Raw genomic sequence first — 24,949 nt, forward strand, 5'->3', positions numbered from 1 at the left:
TTTAGGGTTATGAAAAAAAAAAGCCCCAACCAGATACTACCAGCTTCACTTCTTCCTTTCTGCCCTTGCTGTTGTCAAGGCTAGGAGTCTATATTGTGCAGCAAGCCCTTTTGTTTTGTAGGAGACCAAGTGATTGAAACCAGCCACGATATTACTATGCGCGGACAGTACATTTTTTCCATGTATTTTTATAACCCTTTTCCCAAAGGATCAAATGTGTCTTTATTCTATAACTCCACAATGGATTAGAGCAGCTCCTCAGGCGGGAATTGTTCTGCTCCATAGGCTACTTAATACTTGCTATAAACAACTGCCAAATTAGGTAAGTAATACTCAATATTCCTGACCTGACCAGCGAAGTATTTGTAGCTGCGTATCAGAGGAGAGACAGGGCTGGAGATGTCAGAGGTGAACCTAGAGTTAAAGATGACAAAATACTGGTTGTGTAGTTTTGGAGGTTTTGGGTTTTTTGTTGTTGTTATGAAAACCAAGTGTATGTGTATGGGTGCAATTACATTTCCTTCAGAAGAAATGCAGGGAAGCTTTGATCTCAGATCTCTGTTGTACCTTAGGCATCTCTGGTGCCTAAACCAAAGTGTATCTGGTTGAGAATGGAGTTTCACCAATAATGTTATGGGATATATTTTTAAGCGTGCATGTGCCTACTTGTTCTTTGTCCCTAGTAACACCATGCAATTCTCTAAATATTGTCTGAACTTGAGCCATGGCATGGAGACTCCAAGTCAGAGCAGGACCTCTTGGTCCTTCACAGTCCTTGGGATGGGAGGTTTCCACTCTGCTTGCCCTTTGAAGAAGGGCTGCTTGGGGTAGATGGGACACTGTGGTGGTGTCCCGTGGGGACTCTAGACCTTGCCCACTCTGTGGGTCCCTGTGGCAGATGCTGCCAAACTTCTAGGGAGGTGACATTACTGTCCATGAGCCTGGCAGTCTCTAGGCCGCAGAGCAACTGAGAACTAGGAAGGCCCATGACCAGGATAGGAAAAAAACCCCACCACCCCACCCTCATATCCCATTTTTGTGAGAGTGTTATGACCATTCATCACAAGGGCCCTGAAAGCAGATGTAGGTTTTTCTATTCCCCCATCACTGTTGCTCTCAAACAGGCTTCCCTGAGATGTCCTGCTCTCACTGCCTTGCCTAAGATGGATGTAGCTGTGCTGTCCTCAGCCTCTTGCATCTGAGCAGCATTTTGCAAAGGGATGGTCTGCAGACCCATGCAATTACACTTGCAAGGGTCCTCCCCCCGCCTTGTTTTTTTCCCCTCCTCCATCCTCTCTTTTGCTCTCAGAAAACATCTGTTTCCAGATGTTGTTCTTGAGTCTAATAAATGCAGCGAAAGACCTCGAGTTAATATATTTACAATAGCTGGAGATGTCGGCTGCTAGTTAATGGCTCGTTTGAGCACACCAAGACCCCCACATTTCCTGAGAGTTAAAAAAGAAAACCAACCCAGAAAGAAAAAGAGAAATGGGGTGGGATTTTTCTCCCTAGTAATTGGCCTGTAAAGGGGATGTTCTCCTCAGGCAGTTTTGGAGATTGCTGGTGGGATTGAGTGCACAGTCATCTCCATACAGTTGGCTTCAATTTCTAGCTAGTGACAGGAAGGGCATTTTTTAATTTTTTAAATTTTTTTAATGAAAGGCTCTGCTTAAAATGAAGGTAAGTGAGAAAGGCCTGCTGCTGTTGCCCACCCCTTTCCAGGCCAAACAAAGACTTGCTGTAGATACCTTGCTGGCTTGAACCATGTATGTGGAAGCAAGAACCTCATCCATGCACAGCTCTTCCATTTCTGGCCTACCCTGTGTGTGGTGTGGAGGGGTTCATGCCCACAGTACCTACCTGGGGTCAAAGAGGGTTTATGGTCTCTTGCAAGGAACCACATTGTGCCCTGCAAGGAATTCCTGCATGTCATGCCCCTTTGTGAGCTCTGTGTGTCTGTCACAGGGAAGCACTGAACAACCTCTCTGTAAAGCATTTTGCCCACATGCAAATGCCCTTGAGAAGGACAAAGTGCCAGTACCAGCTACATACTGATAAATCTGGAGGCTTCCATACCTGTATGTAACCATGTCCAGCATGTCAATTGACCCAGTGCCATGTGCTAGATGTGAAATGTTTTCTTTCATTGTATAGAGGGGTTCAGCTCTTTAGGAGGTATATTTTGTTTTATATTTGCTACAGATTTCATTACATGTTTGTGCTGAGGTCCATAACCACCCCGGAGGACCTGTTAGAAGCAGCGGAAGTGTGTGGTAACTGTCCTTGTAAGGCATTGCATCAACCTCCCTGAGGAGAGAGGGATATAACCTCAAGCTCAGCGTATTGAGGGCAATCTAGCCTGCTTGAAGAGTCACCGGTCAGTGAAATCACTCCCTTGATTGCAACTGAGCATCTGCTTCTACTTGACCAGTCTCAAGAGTCATGAACTTGAAGGAGGACTGGTTTCAGGCCAGCACCCACCTCCTCCGAGGCTGCCGAGAGAGCTGAAGGTTGGTCTGTGCTCCACTCAAGGAGCAATGAGATGACTCCACGTGCCAGGGCCTGTCTCTGGAGGCAGCTTGTTTGGTGAACAGTGCTGCAGACTCAATATGCGCTGGCTCAGATTCATAGTTAAATTAGTCCATTTCTATTGGCATGGGATGACAGGGCTCCTTAAGGCCTCATGGATAGAAAAATTACCCTCCTGCACATCTGCAGCTAAGGCTTCCACGTGAAACCTGGCTGAGTGCAGCTCCCCAGCCTACAGCAGCTATGACATACCCCCTAAATGAACTGATCAGCTGGAGAGGGGCTGGTGGGGAGGCAGGAAAAGGTACTTACAGAGTCATTCAGGCGATGCTTGTGTCTGGACAGCAGGATCTCTGTCAGAAATCAGAGAGAAAGAGCAGAGAGCTCTCCCCAGCCAGCGTGGGGAAATGAAATGTAGACACCCAACAGATTTCCATTTTCAGCTTAAAGGGTGCATTTTTGTGATTTTAGTGCTTGGGCTGGTATAAAGGGGGGTGGAGGGGTGGGGAGAAGGAGAGAGCTTTTGGTGAAACTATGTATAACACAGGCAAGTAGCTGTAGTCATCAGCAGTTCAACCCCAGTCTTTAAGTAGTGTACTTCAGAGCTCTCTAGGATGCTCAGCATCCCAGCTGCCAACTGTTACTTCCCTGTGTAGATCTCTGCTTCCCAAACACTGCACTGTCAGTCTCTAAGCATGTCTTCTTCTTTTACCACTGTCTGCTTATTTGCTATGATGGCAGATAGCATCTTAAGATAGCTCCATGGACCATGTTTCTTCTCTGGCAGAGCCACAGCCTCAGAAACTCCTTTTTATTTCTCAGAGAAATAAGCTGCTAACACAGGCATAGCTGAGAAGAGGCTGAGGAGAAGGTAGGAGACCAGGCTGGCTGTGCCTCCGAACAAAGAGACACCCTGTGTGCATCAGGTCTCTGGGTTACATGGTTCTGCCCCACTCATACTTTTGAAAGGCTACAGCCATCAGAGGGGTGTTTTCCATGCGTGCCAGAGCAGCAATATGAATTTGAGCAGTGAGATGACAAGAAACCTGCTAAAAGAAATAAAGAAAGGATTTCCTGCCTTGCAGACGCTAAAACCCCATTTCGGGAAGCGAGTGGCTGTGAAAGGCATGAGGCCATTCAAAGAATCAGGGCTGTGTGCTACTGGGCCCTCCAAGGGTTTGTCTGGTGGAGAAGAAACAGCTCATGCTTGCTTTAACCTGCTCCCAGAACGTCTGTTTCTTCCAGCCCTCTGAAACAGAGACCGGGCAAGAGATGAATATGAGTTTTCTCTGCCAGTAATTTCCAGCACAGGCTGCACGCACAATCTTCATTTAAAATGTGTAAATGACAGCGAAAGAGCCACAAGGGAGCCTGATTTTAAGAGACCAATTTGCTGCTTGGGTTTTAATGATTGTGTATCGCAGTGGGCTTTGTGCTGCTTCGCTGCTGTGTGCACTCAAGAAGGGGATCAAAGGATGGACAGATGGACAGGCAGGGGCTCAGTAGAGCCTGCATGTCACCCTGGAGGATAAAATACTGCATGTCATACTCGGAAAAATTGGGAGAGGTGGGCCTCCCTTGCTCCTGAAGAACAGAAAGAGGCTTTGTTTCCCAGACGCGTGGCTCAGAGCTACTCTACAGCACGTATTGGGGAGACTGCTCCCCGCCAAGGGGGTGTTCTGTCCAGCACCTCATGCCTGGGAGGACACGGAGGAGGTGACGGGAAGCTCTGCTTCACTAGAGGGCCTCAGCACATTAGTTCCTCTGGCCGCCCTCGGTGCCCCCCAGGCTCGGTAGGTTGTATGCCCAAACCGAGCCCAAAAGGTTCCCCCTTCGCACTGCAGCTTGCCCGCCTGGGGTGTTGCTCCCTGCTGCCCTTTGCTTGTTTTTTGCAGAGCCCTCAGCTGCCAGGTCTTGTTTCCAGATGTGTCTCTCTGGTTCTCACCCTGCCTGGCTGCTCTCTTCAAAATATTGGGGTCAGACTACCCCACTGCTGGTGTCTCAGAGCTGCCCTGGGGTCTGCGCGGGGGACGCGACAGCCTGTTTGTACCATCTTGTAAAATGCCCTTTGGCTGCGGGCAGGAAAGAAAGACGCAGCCTGGTGTGAGCCCAGCCTCTGCTTTACAGTCTCTTTCCTGCCGCTATAAATAACCTTGGCGAGTGTAACTTCAAAGGGAAGGGCTGGCGGCGGAGAGGTGGTTTGGGGACTGAGTGGGACAGGGGCGTCCCGCTGCCTGATCCCACCCTGGTGTTTTGCATAAATAAATAAATCATGCTGCAAGGCAGAGGTGGAGAGAGAGGGTGAGCAGAGGAGGTTACTTTGGGAAGCCGCGCAGCTCGCTCATCCCAGCCCCGTAGTTCGGAGGGAGTGTGTCATGTTACAGGGGAGCCACGATCAGCCAGAGCACAACGTCGCCGGAGCAGCTGAGAATTACCTCTCTCTAATGGGGACTTTCATGTGCGAGCTCCTGGCCAGTTTGCGAAGGAACTGAAATTGGCAGCTTAGAAGGAAACAAAAACCTACCAGCGAACCAAAAGACTGAAACACAAGAGGAAAAAAAAATATCCTCATCAGATTTTTCTTTTTCCTCTCCCACTCTTTGCTGCAGTTGGATCCTTTTTTTCTGCACCCCTTTTATGTGTGTGTGGTTTGTTTTTATTTTTTAACGACACCCCCCTCCCCTCCACTCACTTTTGTCATTATTGCTGTTATTTGTCATTTGCTGGCACTGGGATCCCCTTGGACGCTCTTTTTCTATGCCTTCTGGATTGTGCTTCTTGGAGTAGGAGTGAGGCTTTATTTATTCTATTTATTTATTTATTGTTTCTCAGGACAGGGAGGGAATGTTGGAAGAGAAGAGCTGGAAAGGCGTCAGCGAGGCAGCTTTTGACAGGGGGTGCGTGGCTCCCTCCAGGACCAGCGATGGGGAGAGATGCTGCCGCCTCCCTCTCCTGCTGGGCTCAGGGCTGCCTGGTGTCTCCCTGCTTTCTCTGGTGCTGAGCCTCCTGCTGTACTTTCGGACCTCCGATCTGCAGTCCCGGGTGTCCCACTTGGAAGCAGACAGACCCACACAGCTCCCTGCCTGGCTCTCAGCAGACCAAATGGAGACAGCTATTTTGGGACGAGTTGACCAACTGCTTGATGAGGTTGGTATCCTTTCATTTTGTGTGTATAGATTTTAGGCGCGTGGATGCTTGCATAGTTGCATTATTTGTTTTTTAACCCCCTTAAAAGTGTATCTCTGCACAAGTGATGCTGCTAAGTTGAATTTCCCATGCCTTCAGGTCCCTCCCACCTCTTGGATCCACCTGGCATTTGCTTCCCTCTGGTTCAGCCCATGCTGTAGCTGAGCCCCGGCACTTTGCAAAGGGAGAGACCTCATACCTGGTCCTAGCAGGGAGGGAAGAGCCTCCAGCCCTACCCATTTGGTGACTGGTGGCGTTGCCTGCTGTAAGAGTCAGAGCTAGAGGTTAAACCTGGGAATTCAGTGTGGGTTTGAGCCCCAGGAGAGTGACAGGCAAGGCATGCTACAGCTGGTGTGGCCAAAGGAGGAAGTAACTGCAAACACACCGATGTCATGATAGGCTTCATTTGCTGCCATGCCAGCCCTGACCTCTTCTGTGGTTCCTGACTGAGGAAAATGAGATACCCTGGCACTGCCAGGATAGTTTCTGGTACTGTCAGAGCATCAGAGCAGAGCATATGGCTGTGCTATGCTTGCTTGAACCCCATCCAAACTCCACTGGAGACAGTGGGCTCTTCCTTTGAGGACAGGGCACAGCTGCTGCTGAAGAAGCCTGAGCTTCAGCAGACCAATAAAGAGGGCCCAAAAGTACAGATTTTTGTCGATGACATTTTACTTTGCTGTGCTGATGCTACTGAGGGCTGCCTGGGTACCCCTACCCTGGGCAGGATGAGTATCCTGCAGTATTCCTTGCCTTGTCAGGGCTTTGAAGTGGTTTTGACATGTGTCAGGGAGCAGATGGTGGCTCACATCTCTACAGTCTCCAGGAAGGTCCACACTAACCTGTTCTCACAGCTCTAGGGGAGGCTTAAGGCTGAGATTCAGGGCTGGGGCCATTTCCACCCATCTCTCTTTTTTTGTGCTTACTTCAGCCTTGGCTAGAGACAGGCTGGAGAGATCCCCAGGGCCAGCCCAAAACCTGTTTGTGTCTTGAAAAGATCTCATGTGCTGCTATTGCCAAATGAGGCAAAGAATGGGATGATCAGAGTGACTATTGGGACCTGCCGCAGGGCAGTGCTGCCTGGCACCTGGGGGGACCTGGGGACACACACCCCCCCCCCCGAGAACCATCCCCCCCCGCTGTGTTCTAGGAGCAGAAAAGGTCTGTAGTGAGGAGTTTAAACCTACAGTTGACAGGCTTGGCTACTGTTTATGGGTCTTATGGGAACAGTCCCTGGATCAGCTGGGGTTTGCAGCCAAAAACTGTGAACCTCAAGTCAACAAACTCGTAGGAGCTGAGAAATGTGGTTTTGAATGGTCTCTTTGGATGAGGAATAAGGGGGAGACAGTGTCCATGGAGCAATACCCCACAGAAAAAAGGCTTTTAAGGGAGGTAGAAGTGTTGCAAGTGGCTGGACCTGTGCCTTGTGGTTGCGCCCTTTCACAGGGACTCCTTCCCCAACACTGGGCGGGGGATAATGTGTAGCAGTCCCTTCATTGCTGCTGGCACGAATCTCCAGGGAAGTCACAGTTTATGTCTACCAAGTGATTTGAGACGTGCCACAGGACGCCTCCCGGGAGCAGTGCCCGGGGGCCGGATGGCCCCCTGTGTCCTGCTGGCTCTGCTGGCCGCTGCACCTTTCCGCCTTTTTATAGCCCGGCTTAGCAAGGAAGTGAGGCTCTTGTGATGCCCACATGCCCGGCAGCACCTCTGTTCTCTAAGCAGCCCCTCCTGAGCCCCTGGACGGTCCCAGCCCCCTTGCAGTCCATGTGGAGAGCAGTCATGGGACAGGAACCACTGCCTGAGGGGCACTTGCTCCCAGGTACTGTTGGGGTTACCAGCTCTCTAATGGGGCACAGCTGCAAAAATAGCTTGGAAAAAGGTGATGGAGCCTGTGGAGGAGCAGGGATGCCTGACCCAGGTCTCCTGTCCCTTTATACCTGGGAAGGTGTGCTGCCCATGGGGGAAGGAGGGCTGTGCCCCCTGGGGAGGAGACCGTCCCCAGCTCTGCTGCCTGCTTCAGCTAAAGTCCTAAATCAGCTACTTCAGACCCCCACAGCACAGCCAGAGGCACTGGTGTGGGCCAAGTGGCTTGAGGTTCAGGGAGGGGGTCTGCTGGCAGACAGATGGTGGGGTGGCATATGGGCTTTTGCTTAGGAAAGAAAACCAAATCTCCTGGTCCTCCTTTTCATTAGGTCTGAAGTGGGGCTAAGTTGGATGGGTGTCCTGGACTGGCTGATGAGGGACAAGGATAGGGAAAACCAGGAAAGATAGAGGAGCAGAGGAAGGATGTAGGAATTAAAATGAGGAAAGCAAGAGACAGTGCCTGGTGTGACTGGGGGGAGACGGGCTGTGGCTGGGTTTGCCATGATGGACGTGAAAGTGAAATATTCATTCCCCCCCTGCTCAGACCCTCACTGCTTCTCACTGCCACATCCTCACAGAGTTTCCTGGTGTTTCAACCTTAATGGGTTTCACAGCTGCCAGCTCAGTGTTATCCATCATAAAATAAAATAGCAAAGCTTTAAAGCAACTGGCTTTGCAAAAAGCTGGTCTAAGCCAGGGAGGGACGTGGGAGGTGAGGGCATGGGCACAGGAGCATGTTTCTAGCTTTGGTGGCTGTGAAGATCAGCTGGAGGAACATGAAGAAGGAAAGTCTGCAAGTGCTGATAGAGGAGCTCTAAGTTTATGCTCAAACCCCTTACTGCTCTGTGCTGGAGTGTGTGGTGGCCTCCAGACTGTGCCGTATTTGTGCCAGGTGTGCCCAGAGGTTCCCGAGGGTCTGTGAGCAGCCATGGGGACACCATACAGATTGCACTGAAAAGTGCAAAATGCCAAAGTCCTGTTAGGTGCCCATCTTCCAGACAAGCAAATATAAAGCAAACTGGCAGGGAGAGGAGCTGGGTTGGTTTGTTCTAAATGTAAATTTTAAGCCACCTGGTGGGGATGTTTTCCTGGTCTTGCAGCCCAGTTATGGAGCGCCCATAGCTTGCTGTAGCAGTGTTTCCAACTCGGATCAGGATGAGCGAGGAGAGGGCGGCAGATGCTTTCCCAGAAGCAGCCTGACCAGTGCTGCTTCATTCACTGCTGTGTAAACCTCTGAACAGTGTCAGTGAATACCAGATGGGAATTTTCTACCAGACACAAATTGACTGAGTTTTCCCACAAAAACCTCTGTGTGGAACAGGGCAATACCAGGTAGATCAGGGAGAACTTTAACTCTGTGCAGGAATTCCTCTGCATTTATGGGATACTATAAAATCATACAAAGAGCACAAATAAACTCACTACTGGCATTTGCAGGAGAGGCAAATGTTTTCTTCTTTCCAAAGAAGAAAACACGGTCCTTCCCTGTGCCAGGTAACATTTGGTACTACTTCATTTGCCAAAAGCTCATCAGGGTGGAGAGCAGGATGGATTCAGTGCTGCTACTAGGAAAAAAACGCAGAATCTGTGTGCTTGTAGAGAGAAGTGTGTGTATGTGTAAAACAGCAGTTACCCTGTAAAGTCTGGGGGAAGATCAGCTGTCCCTCTGCACTGTGATGAACGCACTCAGGCTCTCAGAGGCTTGTGTTGAGGGTATTTTTTGTGTCTTTAGTGGTGCTGAAAGGATTCAGGGACTGTGCCATGGATGGGGAGGGAGCATGGATCCTCACTGCTTTCCCAATAGGCTCATTTACCTGGGACTATTTCCTTACTTATGGAAGCAAAGGAAGGATACCTGAAAACTCCCTTTCCCTCCTGACTTAAAGCTTTTTATTCCTCCTTTTTCTTCAGTGTCTCAAAGCACACTGCTCAATTCTGCTTCCCAGGGTCAGCAAGATTGCTCTAAACATCCACTGCCTCAATCTTTAGCTTAGTGTTTTCCACCCCAAAATCATGAGATCTATTTTTTTTCTTCCAGTTTCTCTGGCAGCTAAGTCCCACTTCATTTCAACTGCTTGCAATCCTTGAACCTAGATGGTGTTAATTCCAGGTTTTTTGCTCTATCAGGGAGGGCTCGCTGTTTGCGTTTGCTCTATGCCACATGGTCCTGTGATTCCAGAAGCTGGCCCTTTAAGAAAAAACAGCTAAATTGGAGATAAAACAATAAGAGTTAACAAAACCACCCACCCCTGAAATCCTCTTTATGGTTGTAATAGATTATCTATTTGAGACATGTTTCTTTTAGCTGCTGGAGATAGTGGTGGGAAATGATTTCACCTCCCTGGGTGACTGCAAACAACTACATGTGCTAAAGAGCTATTAATCTGCCCCCTTTGAAGAAGTGCCCTCTCTTTCACCTAATCTCAAGTGCCCATCCAAAATAGACAGGCACTTGCAAGGTTTAGGAGGCCACAGCCATGGTCTTTTAATGTCAGAAGAGGTCTCGCTTTCACTGCTCTGTCCACCCAAGTCAGCCCTGTCCTGTCACGCTAGCAGTGAGTTAACAAAACCCAAGGGAAAAGCCCGTGCTGGCTTTATTGCCCGTTTCCAGCATGTGTTTCAACCCAACTTTTCTGGCATAGCCCTCATGCAGACAGAAGGTTTTTCCGTTTCGGCTCCCCAAATACACAGTGCTGCACAGTCCCCAAGTCAGAGCTGGTCAGCTGTGGCCCCAGTTCTGGCAAAGGCTTTTTCAGCCACCTTCATATGTGTAGGTGTTGCTGCTCTGATGTTTCATCCTCTAGGTGTCCCCCAGTTGAAATAGCAAACCCCAGATCCAAGAAAGGAAATCTTAAACACTAGACTGCCAGAGACCATGTTCTTTTGGTTTTGGTTACAGAAGTCAACCTTGCCCTGGAACAGAAAGATTTTGTTTTGCCTGGGAATGAAAGTTTTCTCTTTGAAAGGCCAGTTTTAGAGGAAAGCCCTTTCTTTTGGCTCTCCTGAGCAAAGCTGACTTCTTGAGTTGGTGGTATTTTGCACATTGGTAATGAAGGAAGCAGAAAAGGCCAGGAATTCATTTTGTTTCACCATCTCAACCTGAAGTTGAACTGAGGTCTCCAGAAGCCAGGATTTTTTCTGTTGCAGTTAGTGTTTGTTTAATAGACTGTGCAGGAAACTGAACTCCAGGCACTCCTAAATTCCTAGTAGGTTTTGCCTCCTGCTGAAGGGGAGCAATCCCACGGCACCACTGCCCTTTGCACTCCCCAGGGATGTGCAGAGTTCCTGGGCTCCAGGGAAGCACTGCGATGACCAGGGATGGGGAAAATGCCCAATGCCAGTGAGTGCCTGATGGCTGCATGGTACCGGTGCTTGGGGCTGTACCCCCCAGCCCTTCCCAGCAGTATTTGCACCTCCCTCCCAAGGAGCCCCCATCCCTGAGAAGGCTATTTCAGTTGTCTGAGGTGTTTCCACTACCCTGACCTTGCAGATAGTTATGGGGAAATGCTATCGTTTCTGTTCCTCTCCTAGTCATGCTCAAGCCCTGCTGGGTCATCACTTCCCTAGTAAGTCCAGTTATGCTGCTCCTCTCCTCTCCTCGTGTGCCGGCAGAGCAACCCAGCCAAGACCTCTTGCAGCACACCCTAGCTCTGCCTTCCCCCCTGAGCCATTCCCCCTTGGCCCCTGAGGTCTCTGCACTTGGTGGGGCAGGGATCTGTTGCACGTTTCCTTGCAGATTTCTGTCCTATAAAGGGCCCCACTGCAGCCAGGCTGTTCGGACCCTCGCTGGCTAGGAAATTACTTTCTGCTCCCGCCTGTGTGAACCATCACTTCTCTGTGCTAAGCCCAGTTCCCAAACATGGGAACCCCACCCAAATGTGGCAGTCTAGTGTTCAGACATTTTGGTTGGCACATGTGGAGATGGAAATGGGAACGCGTATGTCTACATACCAGTGTGAGTATCCAAATAAAGGCTCCACTGTCTGATTTGTGCCCATGTTTGACCATTAGCACAAAGCATTTGAAGCCAGGCAGCGCTGCAGGGCAAAGCCATGCCATCTGGGGGTGGCAGCTAGATGGGAAAGTGCCCAAACGCGAAGATTCACATATCTGTGTTTTTAAACTGAGAAGGTAAATACAGATAAAATGCTGTTATGGGAACTGGCAATTCTCCTTGTGTGAAACCCTTTCCTTGTCCCGATATCAAATCAACTCACTATCAAAACATTTCAGCCTACCATGCAAAAAAAAAAGCTCTGAAAATATTCAATTTCTAGTCAGTCACAACAACCCTTAGTGATTTTGACTTGCAATAAGGAAGCCAGTCATTTCAAAGTGAAAAATAGAAGTGTTCCAGCCAGTTCTGCCTTCCCTCATTCCAGGCAGAAATATGCTGCTTTAGTTTTTTCCTAAGAGAAATTTTCCCCAGACTCATACCTTCTTGCAGGAAGGTGCTTTTTTACTTGAGCAAATCACATAATTTCTATATGATCCTGGGCATGGGCTTCTGTTGAGCCCAACATCAGGCTATTTCTTTTGAAATGTTGGCCTCTGTTGTGAAGTAGACTGGACAATAATAAGGTGCAACTGGGATGAACAGTTGGGCTTGAGGGTTAGAATGGAAGAGGGAGTGACTCCTTAGTACAGGCATCCTGGCAGTCAGTCTTCTCAAATAATCTCAAATCATTAACCCAGTGCGGTTCACAGGCATTAATGAATAACTTATTTGGATTGATTTGCATTTTCTTCACTAAATCAGTTATTTTAATAAAGTCTATGAGTGGTGGTGTGGATGCTGTCCCTAAAACACATTTTGCTCAGGACTTGGGTCAATTTTAATAATGTTTCCAGTGAGGGAAGATGTGGTGGCCTCAGGTGGACTCTGTTGCCCCTTTAAGAGATTCACAGATGGGGCCAGAGAGCAGGAGACTTACATGCTGGCACTGTTAAAAATCCAAAAACTCATTGGAAATGCAAATTTTGATGTGATTCCACCTTGTTGAAGCTCTTGATAGGTTTTGTCTTGTTCTATGCTTGAAGAAAAATTCACAGCCTCTGAAGATTTCAGGAAATGCCATTGCTGTTTAATCAGGCCACCTTCAGCCACAGTTTTTCAGTGGGACTATTCTGTCTGTCCAGGTGTCTCCATGAGCATAAGTGTGTGCCACAGAGGAGAAGAGTACCTGCTTCAGATCTCTGTTTTTCATCTGCTGAGTGGGTCTTCTGAAAACATGGCTTTCTCATGAGGACACAGTCACCTCTTTATTCGCCACTGCTGGCTCTTGATTTTGTAATGCCTGTCAGGAGGACCACATTTGGAGGCCATTACGAAACTCCCTCAGCCTGCTTCCAATCAACCCCCACATTTCTAGTTAAAGACTATGATCTTTAATGCCTTTCTTAATTCCCAAACTGTTCTGCTCTGTCTCTCTCATCTCTACTTGGGCAGCACCCCCAGTCCCCCTTTTCCAAGAATTTGAGGCTTTGGTTTCAATGGTATTAATGAATACTTCTGCTCTTTTTTCCTCCCCTGACAGAAATTAAAGTTCCACTTGCCAAGACATAGAGAAGTTCGAGACACACACCAGCGATGCAACTGCCCAGCAGGTAGGCATCTGGGATGGCTAGCACTTTGGAAGGGCCTTTTTTGTCTGCATCTTGTTGAAAGCTTTTTTAATGTCATGTGGTATGTGAATGCAAAGTTATGCATACTTGTGTAACAATGTGCTTGAGGTATAGGAAATCAGTGTTGTGGACATGTGTGTAACATGTCGGGTATGTATGTAAATAGTAACTCTGCATATGGCAGAAATGATAGGAAAAGTGATAGACATCCAGGTGGTCAATAAAAAGAGAAAGAGACATCTAGAGGGCAAATGTTCTCATTAATTTTAGACATCAATTTTGAAGTGGGCAGAACGGCTCTTGGGAGGTGCATGTTTCTTGGCTGATTTGAGAAGGGTTGAGACATTTAGGCTAGACCCAAGACCAGAGCTGAACTGCTAAATTTTGGTGTGCCAAAATGCCTCTGGGGTGGGAAGATTTGAATTCCTTGGTGTTAAACAACTATTTGAGGTATCTTGCAGAATAATAGCCATCCTTCTGTTAAAGTAGCCATTTATCAGGGGGTTGAATGAAGTGGTCACTTGAGGTCCTGCTCATATAACATACAGAAATATTATGGGATTGTTTAATTGCATTATGTTTTAAATCATGCTAATATCAAAAGACTCTTTCAGACACATCTTCAGAAGTGGTTTCAATACAATAAGTGACAAATTGCTATGGAAAAAACATTTGTGAATGGCATTTCATTCCGTTACTATGAATCATTCAGCCTTCCTTACAGTCTTTTGATGCATCTGACTGTGTAGAAAAAAACAGAGAAGTGCCAGCTACCACTCATATCCAAAGTCTAAGTTTTGGAAGTTTCAATGTGTATATCCAAACTGAGTAGCTGAAGCTTATCTTGAAAAGAAAGAGGCAGGGAAAATTGTGTCTGGATGAGCATCTGAAAGCAGCATCTCCATTTTCTGTGGTTTCTCCTTTTGTTTTTTTTGATGCCCAATGTGAGCTTTTTGACAGCGTCTGGTGGCATGCATATCAAAGTGTATTTAAGTATGGTCAACAGTAGGATAACGGTGGATGAAATGATGAAGGGGGCTGTCTTTGCTGTAGGTAATGTTTCAAAATCAGTGTATTTAGACCTGTGTACAGACATAGGAGGGAGAGTTTCTTGTCAGACTAAAATGGATTTGTGGGGTAGCAGCTCATAAAAGCAAGAGGTAAAGCTATACAGGTTTGTGTGGGAAAAGAGATAAAATCCATGATCCAGATTGTAGAACACTGGAAAATGCCTGATTTGGCTAGTCCACATCAGGACTGTTGGGCTTTCTTTTTAGTCCCAGTAAGAAACAACAGGAACTACTTTGGTTTAAATTTAAAAATCATTACAAGTGAAATGTGTTCTAAGTATCTCTTCTCCAGTGATCAGATCAAAACTGAGTTCAACTGTTTTTAAGTTTCAACCTTTTCTCTTCAGTGGGAACACAAACCATAGCAGTACTCCATTTTCAAGTTCCTTCCTAGACTTGACATATAAATGCTATAAAACTACAGGAACGATTATTCTCCTGGTGTTTCTGAGCCAGCTTGGAGAAGGAAACTCAGAACTAGAATACAGAGCACAGAAAAAAGATATTCACTGAATTTTGACGTCATCTGAATGTGACCTCCTATGCCACATTTGTGATAGATGAATCACCTGAGTATTTCAGCATCAAGATCATAGTACTTGGTTACAGATACTCACATCCCTTGTGAAGTCTTGGCAGCAGTAAGTGCTGATTTCTCATAACGCTTAGGCATCCATTCATTCCATTAAGATCATGGTATTTCTGAAGGACAACTTTGATACAGAGAAACAATAATAATAAATGTCTCGTAAAGGCTCAGGCTTCCTTTTTACCAGTCAAACTTGCCTGTCTCCATCAAATATCCTATGGGCACAGAAATTGTTTGTAAAAATGTCCTGTACCCTGCTGGCTAATCCATTGAGGGAAATGAAGCTATGGTCCAAAGCTGATGTGGCAGGTGAAGTCTTGGTTAGCTTTGGGCAGTGCTGAAATGAAGGCACATTCAGCCAGCTGTTGTCTCATCTCAGACCCTTTGCTCTGGGGGTGTTTCCCTTTTGTCTCCAGGCTGATGCAATGCAGGCCACCTGAAAGCACTGTCGTGCTGTTTAAACATGCCCGAGACCTTGGGAATACTTTTCCCCAATGCATTTTTCCCCTTGTGTTTAAAATGCCCTAAGGACCAGACATGACCCTTGTGGGACACCAAGGTATTCAGAAGCACTGAGAAGTATCAAGATGTTGCAAGACTTGGCGCATGCCCGTTGCTTCTCGCTGGCCCACTCCACAGCCTATAAACACATCATGTTCCTCAACAAAAATAAATGTTTACCAGAAGTGACATTTGAGTACATCCCTAACTCTGAGCCAGGACCCTGCATGGCAAAGAAGGGGAAAAAGGAAGGCAAGTTCATTTACTGACCTGTTCAGCACAGATGTGAAGGTCCCAGGCAGTGTCACCCATTGCCATAGAAGAGCTTCAGGTCATGGTGGGGTGTTAACGTAAATGGTTTGGAAAAGCTGGGAATAGGGGAGCAAGAAGACTGTGAAGTGTGTGATTGTGCTGTGGCTATTTGAGTGCATGTGATAATGACCATAGAAATAACACAGTCAGGAAAACAGTGCAGCTGTATTTATAGCAAGCGATAAGGAAATACAAGTTTCCTTCGGCTGGGAAGCTGCTACTTCAGATCACTTGGTCTGGGACCGGGTGTGACTACCTGTGAGTGAGATGTCATTCCTTGGCATTGTGCTTTTTGAGTTCAGAGGTCACAGTGGGCTTCTCCAGCAGTGTCTCAGTTCCCTTCAATAGACAATCTGCGTGATTCCGTCCCCACTGTCTGCCAGGATCTGGGATAACTTGGTACAGGTTGGGAAAGAGCCTTGAAGCCTCAGTGGCAGCAATGACTGTACCCAGCTATTCACCACTCCCAGACCCTGTGCCACACTGATGCTCAGCACAGGTTTTGATCTGAGGTCATTATATGCTAGGATGAGACTTGAGGAATTTTTCTGGGGCTGAGCAGATGCTGGTGGGACTGTGGGTCTGAATTCTAGGAGCAAGCCTCCCTCTATGACTTTTGCTCAGATGTGGGAAATGCTTTTTTTCCATATGGGGTCTGGATGTGGCTGAGAGCTCGGGAGAGCTACCTGAGGCTGGAGGATCCTTTCATGGCCAACTGACCTCCTTTGATTTCTGCCACGTAATACCAAAATGCTGTGAGGAGAAAGAATTGTGTTTCAGGTTGACAGGATGAAAACCTAAGCTTTCTTGGTCTAATCCAGACCCAGTTGTAGATCCATACCCTGCCTGCCTGAACAGTCTCAAACAGCCAGGGATTACTACCAAAACCCCCTCCTACAACCTTCCTGGAGGAGGTGGGCACTTGTGTATTTTATATACTGTGACTGACTTTATTAGACCTTTCCCATCTTCCTCCCTTCAGCTCCTATTTTCACAGTCCCCATGTGGCTGTTTTTCACTCTGCTGGCTCTCTGCTCCAATCTTCAATATCCCCTAAAAAAAAAAAAAAAAGGCTGGCCCCTTTCCCTCTGCCTCCGCAATGCTTGTTTTGGTCTGGTTTCTCCTTGGGCAGGTTGGGAGCCCACAGCACTGGAGGCGGTCAGCTGTGCAAGCAGGGAAGTGGCTCGGAGGGATGCCGAATGGCTTTTCCATCCCTCCTTGTGGCAGCAACTGGGGGCAGAGGAGAGACCTGGGCCGCAGGAGGAGACAGCGCTGGCCCAGTAGGCTCTCGGGGTCTGGGACTGGAGGTCAGAGGGAGGTTGCACATCCCTGCCACAAACCAAGTTGCTTTCTGCCATTACAGGGGCTTGGAGGCTGGTGTGGGGCAGCTGCAAGGATTTTGGCATTGCCCAGGAACTATCAGGAATGTCTTTGAGGCTTTGCAAGGGAATGTCCTCTGGACACTTCTTCTCAAACAAACCCTCACCCATGTTCCCTGTCTGCCTCAGCCCAGGTTGCAGGGAAAGCTGCTTGGCCACTCTCTTCAGCTCCAGTTCACCTTATAGAAACATCATCAGGAGCGGCTGCAACTTGAAAGTGGTCTGCTGTTTCACTTCTTGCAGGGTGACCTGCGAGAGCAAAGGTGCAGTGGTGGCCCCAGTTGCACCCCGGGGCTGTGGGCCACATGGTGTGTGCACTCAGCCCAGGCATCCTGCTCACCCCCTTGGGTACAGCCCTCCCGTGCCGGTAGGACCTCTTGGCACAGCGGCAGCTGCTGGAGGAGACAAGCAAGAAACGACACGGGTCTGCAGCAGGGCTTTGGCTTCCACCCAGGATGTGTCACCCAGAGCCAGCAGGGCCAGCTGGCAGGAGGCAGCAGGATTTCCCACGTCCCAACCCCTGCCTGGCCCCGCAGGCGGCCAGCAGAGGCAGGAAACACTGGGAAGGGCAAGACCTGGACTGGTGGAGGGGGGGGGTGGCAGGGATGGTTGCAGGATGGGGAGACCCCTGGGCAGTTCAGGCTGACCCTCAGCCTGCAGCACCAGGGCAAGATACTGCATCCATTTCTCCCTCAGGATTCTCACCTCCACCCCAAACGCCTCTGGGGAGGTGAGCCAAAAAGGGAGTCAGTGCCTGAGTACTGCCTGCTCGCCCCTGCCCTGCACCATGGCCAGAGTGCTCTGCCTCTTGCCAGGTTGTTTTCATGGCTTTTCTGTTTTTTTGCTGTCATTTTTAATGTGATCCTCCTTCAGCTTGCTGGGGCTGTTCGGACAGACCTGAGGGCTCCTGTGAGATAAAAGTCTGAACACCTAGACTAGTGACCCCTGAGAGGTAGAGGTGTTTGGGATATGTGGCATGGGGTGAGGGTGTGGAAAGGTCACCCTGGCTATTTAAATATCAGCAACCATGAGCCATGTCGGTGGCCCTCACCCCAGCTCAGAGTCACATGGAATGTGATGTGGGAGTGTGCAACATAACACCTGTCCCTGTGGCCCTCCTGTCAGGAGGTGTATTGAACTAGTTGAAATGCTACAGTTTTGCGGTTGACCTCTTTTCAGAACAGTAAGTCAGCATGGTTTTCTATGCTGACTATGCAAAAGGTATTTCTCCTTTAGAATTGTCTAAAAACAGCTTTTTGACAACCTCTAACCAAAAAATTGGGAAAAAAGGACATTTGGCTCCAACAGCCACTCCTTGCCAAAATCTTAGAGCTTTCTGAATTGTTTTTTTCCCTTGAATGCACTGGCAAAGCCCTTGTGGCCAGGCTGGCCAGAGAGCTGAGCTCAGGAGGGAGCAGTGCCTGGGCTGCCGCAGACAGGCATCCAGCACCACCGCAGCCAGAGCAGCATGTTGCCATGTCAGAAAATGCAATTTTCTGGCACAACATCCCAATGGCATGGCACATCTGGAAGAAAAATTGCAGCATAATCATTGCTTAAATACTTCTTTTTTCCCGCCTTTATAAGAAATCTCCTTGGGAATTCTGTTATTCCCTGAAATTTAAGCATGTTCCTCCCATCCACATTTTTGGAGCCCTCCAGAGTATACACACACTTCAGCCTCGAAGGCTGCTCATGCGCCTTTAGCCTGCTGACTGTATTTTGGGTTGGGGTTTGTTTGGTTTAGACATACTGTTGTTTCATTTGTTTTGAAGATGCAAACCACACAACGAATTCCACGGATTCTGTGAGTAGTTATGAATAGATGGGGATGAACGATTCAGGAAAAAAACAAACAAACAATTTGTTTGGTCACTTAAATCTCTTTCTCCAAACACGTAGGCAGCTGTGCTCTTACACAACTGCCCGGAGTGGCTTGAGAAGTCACCCCTGCCTTGGCTTTTGTCACCTGGAGTTGGCCACATCCGTGGCTGAGAGATTGTAAGAGGGAGCAAGAATGTACCTTATACCTCTAAGCATCAACTCATCCGGCTTAGTCTGCATTTAGGATTTAAACTGACCTTATCAAGGAGTATTTAATTGATTTTAATGAACCTGCTGTTGTTGTGACGGTGCAGACTAGGAGAGCTAGCTTAAAGCATTATTATAGCTGTGAGCGCTGCCAGGGCTGCAAAATGGCTGGGGAGATAGCGCATATCTTTATGGTGCCACCATGCTGATAGAGTTAGAAAGGCCAAAACCTCTGCCTTTCCCCCTTGATCCAAAATATGGTTAGAAACAGTCAATGCATTAAAAAGGGAAGGTGCTGAGGCACAATGATGGGCACAAGTGCTCTGCAAGAGGGTGGTCTGTTTGTTTACATTCATCTGCTTGTTTGTATAATGCCTCTTGCCATGTTCAGGCCTGTGTCCTACATGCCCCAGGACTCCTCTCTTTGTCCTTTTATGTGCTTTCTTATTTTAAACTGGCTGGAAGGTGGAAGGAAATTCTCTCAGACTCAGAATGGCTTCAGGTCTTTTTTCTGGAGGCTGAGTTCTCCCCAAAGGTGCAAACAGGTGAACGTTTGTGTCCAGGTGTGCATTAACTTTAATGGTGCTTGCATATTGTGCCTCAGAGGTTATATCCCAGCCCTGGATAAGCCTTGGCTGTTCGATACAGCCATCCTCCATCCAAAACCAGGGGTAAACTAACCTTTTCCCCAGACAAGGTTATAGTGCAGAGAAAGACGTCAAGGATTAAATGTGTGGGAAAGACATTTTGGAGGGAGGAATGGATGCACAACACTGCACAGGAGCAAATACCTGCTGTGGCAGGCTCCAGCCTGAAGCACAGATCAGCACAGGAGAAAAGCATTGTGGCTGTGCCGATTTATATCAGTAAAGGTCCCACTGTGACCTTTACTGTCCCTGCCAGGCCGCATCTGAACAACAGGTCGAGTGGTGAATGGCACCCTGCATGCAGACCAGGGGCCGACAGGTTGCCTGTGGGGCACCCGGGACACGTGTCGAGGGCTGCAGCAGGGAGCTTCTGCATATTTGACGGGTTTGTATACAGATGTTTGGTAGAAGTGTTTATACCATTGCGTGCCTGTGCTTACAATGTATATGGTACATATGGGCATAAATCAGTGCCTTGACAAAGCAAGGCAAAAACATCCCAGCTGGCTGGGGAAACCCAAAGAGCACATTGCGCTGCTACTGTATGGCGACGGCTTTGATTCAGTGCGAGCACACTACCGGGGTGGAGGATTTTTCCCAGGCCTGGGCTGTGTGCACATGGCCGGGCTGGTTTGCGTCAGCTGCTGACGCACGTCCGGGCCCCGTGATGTGGGTCTCGCGTGTGCTGCCCATCCTGGCAGCTTTGCGGCGGCCGGAGGAATGAGGGCGAGTCGCACTGGCCGCCAGGCTCGACGGCGGGGCATGGTGCCTGGCAGCATCCAAGCCCCTTGCACAAAGCGTGGGCGCCCGCCAGCCGGCGAAGAGCACCAAAAATACCCAGGACAAGCCAAGGGAGATGTTGCAGGCGCCAAGTGGCTCACTCCAAAGCTGTTTGCAAGGGGACTTTGCTCTGGCACTAATGTTAGCTGCCACCATGCACTTGAGAGCAATGGGGAGGCAAAAAGCAGGCTGCTGGCCCGGCCAGCTGTAGGGATGGCTCTGTTTGGTGTCCCTGTGGTGAGGCAGGGAGTGGGGTATTACAGTGGGGCTGCAGAGGCCCAGGAGGTGCCCCTCTCTCTGGCGCATTGGGTTTCGGTGCGGGTGATACCCAATTCCCTCTTGGCTCTTCTGGGCATCTGCCTGCGCCTTCGCCCTGTGAGGACCGAGGCCCAGGCTATTCTGCCAGTGCCCATAGGGTGTCCCAGGGCACAGATCGACAGGAAGGGTGAAGGGGCAGCTTTCCTTCCCCCTGATTGCCTTTCAGCCTCAGTGCCAGGCTGGGGCCACAGGTACGGCTGATGGTACAGAGGGAAATGCAGCGTTTAAAAGAGAGAGGTTGCATCATGCGGGGCTGGGCAGGCTTTGGGAGGCAGAAACCTCATCTGTTAAACACATACCACCCGCCCCCCTGCCTCCCCCGCCAGGGAACATTCAATCCTCTCTTTGATGGACGTCCAAGAAAATACTTCTTCCACATCCTAAACTTGTTAGCACCAGTTAATCATCTTAACCTTCTTCCCCTCCGAACACACACTCCAATGAGTTTCCCATCGCTGGCAGCTGTTAAAGACGCAGCGACGCTTTTTGCGCTGGCCTTCGCAGGCAAGTATACAGCCATTAATTATTAAACATCCTGGCTGTCCCCTAGGTGGGAGAGCAGAAACCCACATCTCGTGCTGAAGCCACTGCAGAGAAACTGTCTAGTGAGTTGCTCTGTGAGTGGGTGCACTCGGCACAACTCTTCCCTTCCAGAAGCTGGACCGGGTCTCTGCCCCTCTGTGCACTGCCTCTGACGTTCATAAGCACTGTGAAACATAAACCCTGGAAAATATTTGCCTGTATTGGAGCAATGCTCCAACATATCCCAGATTAATGTTGCAAAATGCCAGGGGTGTGACAATTGGAGGGTTAGAGAGATATGCTCATGTGCGGGGTCTCTGCCATGCAGCCGGTGGGGAGCAGGGGCTGTGGCTTGACACCTGCTAACTGGGCATCTCCCCTTCATTTCATCTGGCTATGCTTCCCTGTTCCTATATGGAAACCCCCTTGTTGCCCATTGCATCTCTTTGCTGTGTTTCCCCCCAAATAAGGTTGTGTTTCAGATAGGGGAAAGGTGACTCTTTGGTGCATCCACCCCCTCTGCATTGCCTGTGATGCTGGTGGGGTGGTGATATGCCTTTTGATGCTATCTACTTCTTTAATGTATGGGTTTGAGAGGCAGCCCATTCACACAGCCTCCCTGGACCAATACACCCCATTGCTCCCCAAAACAGAGCTGGGGTGATTCCTGCTCTGCTCACCCATCCTGTTCCAGCCTGGCTTTTGACAGTCAGTATCTGTTTCTTCCCTATGCAATGTTTTGTGGGAGCAGCATTGCAGCCGGACTGTGCAAGCAGGAGGTAATTAAATCAGCATATTCCCCAGGGGGGCAGCTGATTAACAGCACATTTTCCCCACACCAGGGGGTCTGAGACACACACGGGCAGTATCAGTCCATTGCTTGCCTCAGTCTTCTCCCTTAGGATGTCTGGTTTTTTCTTTTTTCTTTTCTTTTTTTCCTTTCTTTCAAAGAGAGGATGAAGATTATATCAACTGAACTGGAATCTGAACTGACAGAACTTTGTGCAAGGGACTTGTTTATTATGATTTGATATTGCTCCGGGCAGTGTGTGCACTATGCTAGGGACCACCCAGTGATCCCATCCACACCAGGCTCCCCTTGCTGTGTGGCTTGACTGGTAGCAGGTAGGACTGTGGGCTGTGCTTTGCTTTTGGGAAGGGGTCTTCCTGAGACTGAACCTGGTACCAGGATATGGTGCTGGGCAGACGTGGCCAGATCCCAATGGCTGCTCTTTTCTTGTCCTCCTCCTCCTCCTCTATCATCAGTCGTTGCTGTCCAAGGGAGGAGATGTTGCTGGAGGCAACAGCAGCTGCTAGGAGTTGTGTGTTGGCCTCATTGCTAACAGAGCTGAAGCACACAATGGCTGGGATTCTCCCTGCCTTTTTATTTAGTTTTTAAATATTAGCTCCTTATTAGAGTGATTTTGGCAGCAAAGAAGGAATAGTTATGTCTCCCAAAACAGTAGTCATTGCCTACAGATTAATTCTCCCTTAAAACCGACTATATACAAGTGCAACACAGGTAAAAGAGGGATTGAAAACTCAAAAGCACTCCATGGAGCTTATGGGTCTGTGGCCCAGTCCTGGCCACAGCGAGGGAGTTGTGTCTCAGCCCTCTGCTCATGAGGAAGTTAGGTGGCTGGCCCTGACCTGTCCGAAACCCAGGGAAAAGCTGTGGTATTGCAAGGCTGTTCGGCATTCCCTGTGCAATGTGATTTAACATGGGCTTAAAAACAGAAGGAAAGGAGAGGGGAAGGAAGTATGTTTTTCTGAAAGATGTAACCTCATATTTCTTAGTTAACCCCTAATTCATGTGTGTGATGGTCTTCTGCTTATGGATGACCTGTGTGCTTGTAGCAAATGGTTATTTTTTTCTGGCAAAACAGGAGGAGTTGGTGGTTATTGGGTGTGATTGTGAACATTTGTTTCCCTGAAATTCAAAGCCATCCTGGACAGATCCCTATGCTCTGCTATTGCATTTATTTGACTTTTAATGGGCAAGGGTCCTGGATTTTCTTGGGACAGTGATGGGAAGTGGCTACAAACACAAAACTCTTGGATCGAGGGCTGGTGCGGGGCATGCACTGTCCTCAGCCCTATGTGGTTTGGCATGCGTTCAACCATTGCTGCCTCCTCCACATGGGTTTTTCCATGTGCCTTTGCCATGCAGCAAACTGCTGCAGAATTTGGCCCTCATTACTCCTCTTTGCTTTTTTCCTTAGAACAGTGAAGGCTTGCTGTTTTGGTAGGACTTGGGGCTCTTTAGCAGTGGCTGAGCCGTCCCAACACTTTTTGCTAGGCATGCGACCTTGCAGTGCATGTTCACCATGCGCCCCATGTACTTTGGAGAAGTTTCCCTCTTAATATAATGCCCTTTTCCCCACATGCCCTCAGGGCCTTTCCGTGTGACTGGGAGGAAGAGCTTCAGAGTAGTTTCTAAACTTTGTTGGCTTTCCTCCAATTTATTTTTACTCTGCTCCAGGAGCAGGGGCAAATACCTCTTTTCCATCTTTGATGTGCTCTCTTCTTCTTGAGGTTATAATGGGATCTCTCACTACCTTAAAAAATAACCTGCATGCCTAAATAAGAAAAAAAATCTTTGTCTCAAACAAGATGGAGATCCCGACAGAGTTTGGCAAACTTATTGAGTCAAATTTGCTGCAGTGAGAAGATGAGAGAATACAGGTGCTTTCCAGACCATGCTCAATAGGGAGGCAGGAGTTGTTTGGGGTTATTTTTTGCCTTTCCAGTTTGATGGCTTTTTCTATAGCGTGCGCTGTGCAGAGCATCTGGTTTCGGCACTGGAGGCGACATGGAAGGGATCTGCATGCTCAGTTCATTCTAGGTAAGGAAAGCCATGAATCCTTTTATCCCTGTTAGCCAATATGGTTTGTCTCCATATGTCCATGCCCCAGCCTGGCTCCTACCAGGCACAGCCCTGCACAGGGGTAGCCAAGCTAAGCAAACCTCTCAGCATTCGAGACGTGCTAAGAAAGCATCAGCTAGATTTGGATGAACGAATGCTCTCCTCTTCCTGCACAATAAGACATGCTGAGCAAACCCACTTGGACTCAGAAACCCCACTGCATTTTTTCCTTTTGAATGGAGTAGCATCAGCCTTGCTCTCCTCCACATGCTCTGTTTGGAAACAAGTTAGCAAATCAGGAAAGAGCCTGAAGGAAGAATTTATGTTGTCTTTAATTAGTCAGTTTGTTCCATCCTTGAAGAAGAGGATAATGAGCGACAGGGATGCATTGCCGGCCTCTGGAGGAAGAGCACTGTGGCTAGGCTTATGTCCAACTGCTGATAGCATAATTAGTGGTAACTGGGAGCTATCAATCAACTTGGGTGGAAAAATGTCTTGGTTAAAGGAAAGACCCTCCCAAACATTTTCATAACTCAGAAGGGTGTGAGACAAGGTCTGGAAGACAGTACTGGCAGTCTGTGAGGTATTTGAGGAAGGAGTCTATTAAAAGATAAATTGAACACAATGGTCTTTTGTTCTTCCCCGGGTAGGTGACAGAATTTGCTGTTATAAAAGTTGCAAAGTATTTTGGAAGGAGGAAGGAAGAAGAAAAGAGTTAGCAGATGGAA

At 48.5% G+C, this 24,949-nt stretch overlaps 1 protein-coding gene across 1 annotated transcript in view; it reads left to right on the forward strand.

The window, feature by feature from the left end:
- The first annotated feature begins 2,521 nt into the window (after nucleotides 1-2,521).
- COL13A1 (collagen type XIII alpha 1 chain) overlaps nucleotides 2,522-24,949 on the forward strand; it is a 94,587-nt gene continuing 72,159 nt past the window's right edge. Inside the window, exons 1-3 of the mRNA XM_080401317.1 lie at nucleotides 2,522-5,168; nucleotides 5,367-5,676; nucleotides 13,119-13,188. Coding sequence (XP_080257443.1) covers nucleotides 5,167-5,168; nucleotides 5,367-5,676; nucleotides 13,119-13,188 — 382 coding nt within the window. The 5' untranslated portion in view covers nucleotides 2,522-5,166. The remainder of the gene's footprint in view (nucleotides 5,169-5,366; nucleotides 5,677-13,118; nucleotides 13,189-24,949) is intronic.

The sequence above is a fragment of the Falco punctatus genome (assembly GCF_963210335.1).
Source record: "Falco punctatus genome assembly, chromosome: 9".
Lineage (NCBI taxonomy): Eukaryota > Metazoa > Chordata > Aves > Falconiformes > Falconidae > Falco > Falco punctatus.